This window comes from Cebus imitator, unplaced genomic scaffold (genome assembly GCF_001604975.1).
Source record: "Cebus imitator isolate Cc_AM_T3 unplaced genomic scaffold, Cebus_imitator-1.0 Scaffold82, whole genome shotgun sequence".
NCBI classification, from domain to species: domain Eukaryota; kingdom Metazoa; phylum Chordata; class Mammalia; order Primates; family Cebidae; genus Cebus; species Cebus imitator.
In genome coordinates this window covers 338,563-345,865 of record NW_016107397.1, presented here as the reverse complement: position 1 = coordinate 345,865, position 7,303 = coordinate 338,563, and the positions used below count along the sequence as shown (strand labels likewise).

The following is a 7,303-nucleotide window of genomic DNA, read 5'->3' as shown; positions in this document are numbered from 1 at the left end:
CGGCTGAAAAAAAAAAAAAAAAACTAAAAAATAAATGTTTTTAAAGTATTTCCATTTGTTTTTATTTAAAAAAATTTGAATTAATTTTAAGATAGCCAAGGTTTTTCTTTGCATTTGGCAGTGGGTTTTTTAAACTTTAAATTTCAAAATCATGTTGGGTTTCCAAGTGAATTGCCTGAAAACAGCTTGGTTGCAATAATGATTTCCACACATTGGTTTGTGAACTAATACAGCTTTTGCACCCTGGCTGGTTTATTTTTACAAATTTACACTCACTTGAAAGCAATTTCGACCCATTTGTCGCGTATTTTGTTTTTAAAAATTCTTGAATTCCTTTTCTTTCACAGATACCGACTTCATTACTCATCTGCTCCCGCAAGCCGTCAAAGGCCCAACAGCGACCGGATTTCACTGGTTTCTCCCCACAACTTTCCCTGCTTCTAAGTATTTTCTACTTTTACAGATAAGGACAATTGGGGCAAAAACTCATCAAGGTTATGGAATTGTACCAGCTCTGTTCATAAGTCTGCCATCTCCCATCAGTTTCTTTAACCAGGATACAGTCCTTCATACTTTCATTGCTGTATTATATTTTATTTTTCTTTTTCTGAGATGGAGTCTTGCTCTATCCCCCAGGCTGCAGTGCAGTGGCGCCATCTCAGCTCAGTTGCAACCTCAGCTTCCTGGGTTCAAGCAATTCTCCTGTCTCAGCCTCCTGAGTAGCTGAGCATGCAGGTGTGCACCACCATGCCCAGCTAATTTTTGTATTTTTAGTAGAGACGGGGTTTCACCACATTGGCCAGGATGGTCTCGAACTCTTGATCTCATGATCTGCCTGTCTCGGCTTCCCAAAGTGCTGGGATTACAGAAGTCAGCCTCTGCGCCCGGCCACTTTCATTGCTTTTATTATTTTTATTTATTTATTTATTTATTTATTTATTTATTTATTTTGCCCTGCCCCCCTTTCATTGCTTTGTAATCATTATTTTTGAATGTAAGTGGCTTGGATAAAACCATCTTTAGAAAGAAAAAATGCAGGCCAGGAGTGGTGGCTCACACCTGTAATCCCAGTACTTTGGGAGGCTGAGGTGGGAGGATCTCTTGAGCCCGGGAGTTTGAGACAAGCCTGGGCAACCCAGTGAGACCCCATCTCGACACAAATAATTCATAATAACAATAAAAAGTAGCCAGGTGTGATGCACATGGCTGTAGCCCACCTACTCAGGAGGCTGAGGCAGGAGGATCATTTAAAGCCAAGGTTCAAGAACAGCCTGGGCAACAGAGCAAGATCCCCCTCTTAAATTTTTTTTTTTTGTGGCAGCGTCTCTTCTCTGTTGCCAGGCTGGAGTGCAGTGGCGAAATCTCGGCTAACTGCAACCTCCGCCTCTCAGGTTCAAGGGATCATCCTGCCTCAGCCTACCTAGTAGCTGAGATTACAGGCACACGCCACCATGCCTGGCTAATTTTTGTACTTTTAGTAGAGAAGGGGTTTCACCATGTTGGCCTGACCCTGTGATCCACCCGACTCAGTCTCCCAAAGCGCTGGGATTACAGGAGTGAGCCACAGTACCCGGCTGTTTTTTCTTTTCTTTTTCCAACGACAAACAAAAAGAAAGAAGAAATACCAAGCTCCAATAAGTATACAGGCACATTCTTTTTGTGTAGTTTTTGGCAAAAAAAAAAAAAAAAAAAAGTGAAGATTTGAAACAAGATGAAGTTTTAACTTAGGAACATGGAACAAAGAAGATTTTGGTCCTTATAATTTCTCTGTGGTTTTGCCTCCAGCAACCCAGGCATGACGGGACCTGCACAGGGCGAGCTCCTGGGGGTGGCGTGACGTTGCTGTTACTGGGAAACCGACCTCGCAGGCCCCGGGGACAAGCGAGTCACTGGGAACTCTGCACCCACTCGCGCGGGGCGCCAGGGCGCGCCCCGGTGTCTGCTGCCCCCGCGCGGCCGTGCTGCAGTCCTGCGCCCTCAGGGGGCACCAGAGAGCCGATGGGCACCCGGGCTGCTTCCTGCTTCTCTTCTGACCCTGGGTCCTGGGGCGGAGAAGGGCAGAGGTCGGTGAAGGGCGCCCCCTGGCGTTGTGCAAGGCAAGAGGCTACTGATAACTGGGGTTTCTGGCCTGCCTGCTACCCTGCAAAGTGAAACTCCAAGGCCACAGAGAGCAGTAGTGCACGGATGGCCTTGAACCTGGTGCTGAGTAAGAAAGAGAAGGGCGCGGGCGGGCGGGAAGCTTTGGACCGAGGGTTCAAGGCTCCCAGTTGATTGATCTACATTGGAGGCTCCTCCCACAGGCGGTCCTGCTGCCTTCAGGTGCAACCTGGTGGGTGGGGCCATTATTCATTTCTTTCTTTTTCTTGGACAGGATCCTACTTTGACACCCAGGCTGGAGTGCAGTGGCGCAATCACGGCTCACTGCACACTCAACCTCATGGGTTCAAGCGATCCTTCTGCCTCAGCCTCCTGAGTAGCCGGGACTACAGGCATGTGCCACCATGTCCGGCTAATTTTTGAATTTTTGTGTAAAGATGGGGTCTTATTATATTGCCCAGGCTTCCTCTCTCCTCAAACCTACTCCTCTCTTCCCCGCCCCCACTTGGTGGGCAGCCCTACCATCTGCCCTTCACTTGAGTCTTCTGATGGGGGGCGGTATCGCTGGCCCCTGTCTCACTTTACGTCTTTTCCTGTTCATTCCTCTGTTGGGATGCAAATCTCTATGCGTCCTTCATGTTTCTGTATGTCTTGTGAGTGAGGCACTAATGGATGGCCTTTTGCCCTGGACTTTCTTTTCCAGGATGTCTGTGTATCAGACAATCTTGAAAGATATAGCATCTCCATCTGGGGCAAAAGGCAGCGCTGCTTACTGCTCATTAGAAAAGATTCGGGTTTCCTGGCCAGGCGTGGTGACTCATGCCTGTAATCCATCGCAAAAAAAAAAAAAAAAAAAAAAAAAAAAAAAAAAAAAAAAAAAAAGAAAAAGAAAGAAAAAAAGGCCGATGCAGTGGGCTCACACCTGTAATCTCAGCACTTTGGGAGGCTGAGGCAGGTGAATTACCTGAGGTCAGGAGTTCAAAACCAGCCTGGCCAACATGGAAAAATCCCCTCTCTACTAAAAATACAAAAAAATTAGCTGGGCATGGTGGTAGGTGCCTATCATCCCAGCTACTTGGGAGGCTGAGGCAGGAGAATCACTTGAACCTGGGAGGTGGAGGTTGTGGTGAGCCAAGATTGCACCACTGCGCTGGGTGACAGAGCAAGGCTACATCTGAAAAGAAAAGCAAAGAGAAAAGAAAAGATTTGGGTTCCCTAAGCTCAGACTTCCTCTTCCTCTCTTGTAACACACCCACCTGGGGGGCTGCAGGCATCATTGGGCCTTGTCACATCACTCTATGGGATTTGGGGCTCAGGGAATGAATGCGAAATGCTTACACTCTGGTTCACTGCTATTGCCGTGAGTAACATTGTCTCTGCTCTCTGACCCGGGAGTCTCGGGTCGTCTTGTGGCAGCCATGGAGCTCTGCTGGATAACTTGTTAGCACGCAAGTGGGCAACGTCTCAGATCATCATGGGTCTTGACATCCTCCGATTCTATCTGTTGTACTGGCGACAGATTTCTGGCGTCTGTTGACTCCATTCCCAGGGCCTCGGCCCTGGTCAAGGCTCCATCATCACATGCCTGGGGTGTTTTTGTTCTGGATCCTGGGGATCGGCTCTAGCTGCCTGAGCTCAAACGCTGCTCATGAACACATCTGTCCTTGCCTCACTTTCTCTTCCCTATGGATGCTTGCAGGGCCCATGCCCCATATAAACTCCTTGGACTTCAATTTTTTTTCTGTATTTAGAGATAGGATCTTGCTCTGTCACCCAGGCTGGAGTGATCCTGGCTCACTGCAGCCTCTATCTTCTGGGCTCAAGTGATTCTCCCACCTTAGCCTCCTGAGTAGGTGGGACTTCAGGGGCGCACCACCGCAGCTGGCTATTTCTTTCCATTTTTTTTTTTTTTTTTTTGTAGAGATAGGGTCTTGCTATGTTGCCCATGCTGGTCTGAAACTCCTGGCCTCAAGTGATCCTCCTACCTTGGCCTCCCAAAGCCTTGGGATTACAGACATGAACTCATTCCTAGGTGGCACTTGAATTCCCGTTCCAAGATCTGGAGAAATCTGACCCAAAGAAAGCTTTGCTCAAAGACCTTCTTGGCCGTGTTGGGGTCAGACTTGGACTGAGGTTTCTGAGGAAGCAGTAGAGTGGCCGGAGCCAGGTAAATGAGGCGGGGGTGGTCTCTTGTGGCAACTGGGTCACCATAGTAACTTGGCCCCCGCCCTGTGGCATCTGTGAGGTCATCCTGCTTCTCCCATCTGGAGGAGGAGGGGGAGGCCAGACATGGAGACCATTCCTCCAGTCAGATCCAGCCTTTTGGGGATTCTCTTGCAGGCCGTGAGGCTCTCAGTACTGGTGAGTGGGCGGTAGGGGTAGGTGGGGTGGAGACCACACACCAGGCCCTTTACAAAGCCACCTCAGAGCTGCCGGACCCAAGCCCTGCCTGTCCTGTTCAGTGGAACTAGGTGGGCTGCCTGCCTTCCAGAATAATCTGACAGCTCCCAGAAACCCCACCCCAAGCTTCAGTGCTGAAATTTTCTTTTCTTTTATTTATTTGGAGACAGCGTCTTGCTGTGTGACCCAGGCTGGATGCAGTGGTGCCATCTCAGCTCACTACAGCCTCCAACTCCCGGGCTCAAGTATTCCTCCCCACTCAGCCTCCAAGTAGCTGGGACTATAGGTGTGCCTTACCACGCCTGACTAATTTTTGTATTTTGTAGAGACAGTGTCTCACTATGATGCCCAGGCTGGTCTCCAACTCCTGGCCTCACATGATCCTCCCACCTCAGCTCCCCAAGGTGTTGGGTTATAGGCGTGAGCCACTGCATCTGGTGGAATTTTCTCTGTTGAGGGTCACTCCTATGGGTGATTCCTTGTTTTTCCCATTTTTTTTTTTTTTTTTTGAGATGGAGTCTCACTCTGTTGCCCAGGCTGGAGTGCAGTGGTGCGATCTCAGCTCACTGCAGCCTCCGCCTCCTGGGTTCAAGTGACTGTCCTGCCTCAGCCTCCTGAGTAGCTGGGATTATAGGCACCATGATGACCGGCTAGTTATTTTTGTTTGTTTTGAGATGGAGTCTTGTTGTGTGTTCTGTCACCCAGGCTGGAGTGCAGTGGTGCCATCTCGGCTTACTGAAACCTCCGCCTCCTGGGTTTAAGCAGTTTTCTGCCTCAGCCTCCCGAGTAGCTGGGATTACAGGTGTCTGCCACCACACCTGGCTAATCTTTGTATTTCTAGTAGAGATGGGGGCTTCACCATCTTGGCCAGGGTGGTCTTGAATTCCTGACCTTGTGATCCACCTGCCTTGGCCTCCCAAAGTGCTGAGATTAGAGGCGTGAGCCACTGTGCCCGGCCGAGATCCTGTTTCTTAAAAAAAGAAAAATCCAATGGAAGGGAATCCAAATATAATAGGAAACACCTTCTAAAACTCCCCCTCAGAATGGGGTCCTTAAAAGTGGGCAGAGTTCATCCTCGCACATGGAGGGAGCTGAGGCCTTGGGGTGGAGATCTGGCTCAAGGTGGTCCAGCAGCTTCACCTCTGCAGTGAAAGTGGGGCTCCTGGCCCGGCGTGGTGGCTCACGCCTGTAATCCCAGCATTTTGGGAGGCTGATGCGGGCAAATCACCTGAGGTCAGGAGTTTGAACGAGACTGGCCAACATGGAGAAAGCCTTTCTCTACTAAAACTGCAAAAAGAGTTATCCGGGCGTGGTGGCAGGTGCTTGTAATCCCAGCTACTTGGGAGGCTGAGGCAAGAAAATTGCTTAAACCCGGGAGTTGGAGGTTGCAGTGGGCTGAGATGGCGCCATTGCACTCCAGCCTGAGTGACAGAGCGAAACTCCATCTTGGGAAAAAAAAAAAAAAAAGAGAGAATTATTGAAAAAAAAAGTGGGGTCCCTGCCCCAGGAGGGTGATGATGGCTGACGACTCTCTCTGTCTCTTCTCCTGCAGTTGGTTCAGAACCGAGATCACCTCTACAATTTCCTGCTCCTCAAGATCAACCTCTTCAACCACTGGGTGTCGGGGCTGGCCCAGGAGGCAGGGGGGACCTGTAACCGGCAGGCCCACCTACCCCTGGGAGTTGCAGCCTGCCCCCTGGGCCAGGCTCTCCAGGCTGGGCTGGCTCTGACACAGGTCCCTGTCTGGCTGGTACTGCAGGGACCCAGGCTGATGTGGGCTGGCATTCGGGGCGGCACCAGGGCGCTGGGCCTGGCCTTGCTGGGTGCCTGGGAGGGGCTGGGCCTGTCTGTGGCCATCTGGACGGACCTGCTTTCGTTGTGTCTGCGTGGCCTGATGCTGGTGGCCTTGCTGCTGGTGGTAGTCGCTTGGAGGGTGTGTCAGAAGGCCTGCTGCTCCCAACTGGGCTGGCAGCTCAGTAAGGTGGGTGGTCTAGGGGTGCGGCTGGGCTGTGGAGGGGAGGCCTGGGGTGCTGGGTGTGGCCAGGGCTGGCTGGGCTGGGGGGCGGGCAGAGCCAAGCAGTTTGAGCCCATGGGCTGGTAAGGGCCATCTGTCCACCTGTCTCCCCGTTCCAGGCCTTGCAAGTGAACTGGCTGGTGAGGGAGCTCCTGGCGCAGCTGAGACGCCTGTATTGGTGGGTGGAGACTATGACTGCGCTCGCCTCCTGGCACCTGGCCTATCTCATCACCTGGACCACCTGCCTGGCCTCCCACCTGCTGCAGGCTGCCTTTGAGCACACCACCCAGCTGGCCCAGGCCCAGGAGGTTGAACCCCAGGAGGCCTCGGAGTCTTCCTTGCTGCCTTCACTGTCTGGGTCCTTGGCCTCAGAGTCTGGACCAGTTTTGCCAGAGCAAGGAACTCCCAGAGAATAAATGTATCCTCAGCTGCCTCTCCCGGTCTGGCCTGGCCTACGGTCTCACTCCCTCCTCCCTAATGGGCTGGAGACGCGTTGCGCGAGTGATGTGCACGTGTGTGCGTGCATGTGAGCCCAGGGCCGTCCTCTGGGAAGGAAATCACATTCTGTCAGCATCTTCTATGGGCCAGATATCAACCATCTCAGACAATTTACTCATAATTTGGTTTAAATCTCCTAGCAACATGGCATCAGGTTTGACCAGCACCATTTATAGCCGAGAAAATTGAGCCTCCGAAGGTTGAACTTTCCCAAGGTCACAGTCTGTTGAGGGTGGAGCCAGGACTGGCTCTCTAGATTTTTTGTTTCTCAGAATCCTTAGCTTTCTCTAGGTG

The 7,303-nt window shown here is 51.2% G+C and overlaps 1 protein-coding gene across 1 annotated transcript; it reads left to right on the top strand.

The window, feature by feature from the left end:
* The first annotated feature begins 4,054 nt into the window (after positions 1 to 4,054).
* On the top strand, positions 4,055 to 6,944 carry TMEM270 (transmembrane protein 270). The gene is made up of 3 exons (XM_037740386.1): positions 4,055 to 4,264; positions 6,050 to 6,478; positions 6,631 to 6,944. The coding sequence occupies exons 2-3, from the start codon at positions 6,269 to 6,271 to the stop codon at positions 6,925 to 6,927; spliced, it is 507 nt and encodes a 168-aa protein (XP_037596314.1). The 5' UTR covers positions 4,055 to 4,264; positions 6,050 to 6,268; the 3' UTR covers positions 6,928 to 6,944.
* Positions 6,945 to 7,303: the final 359 nt, after the last annotated feature.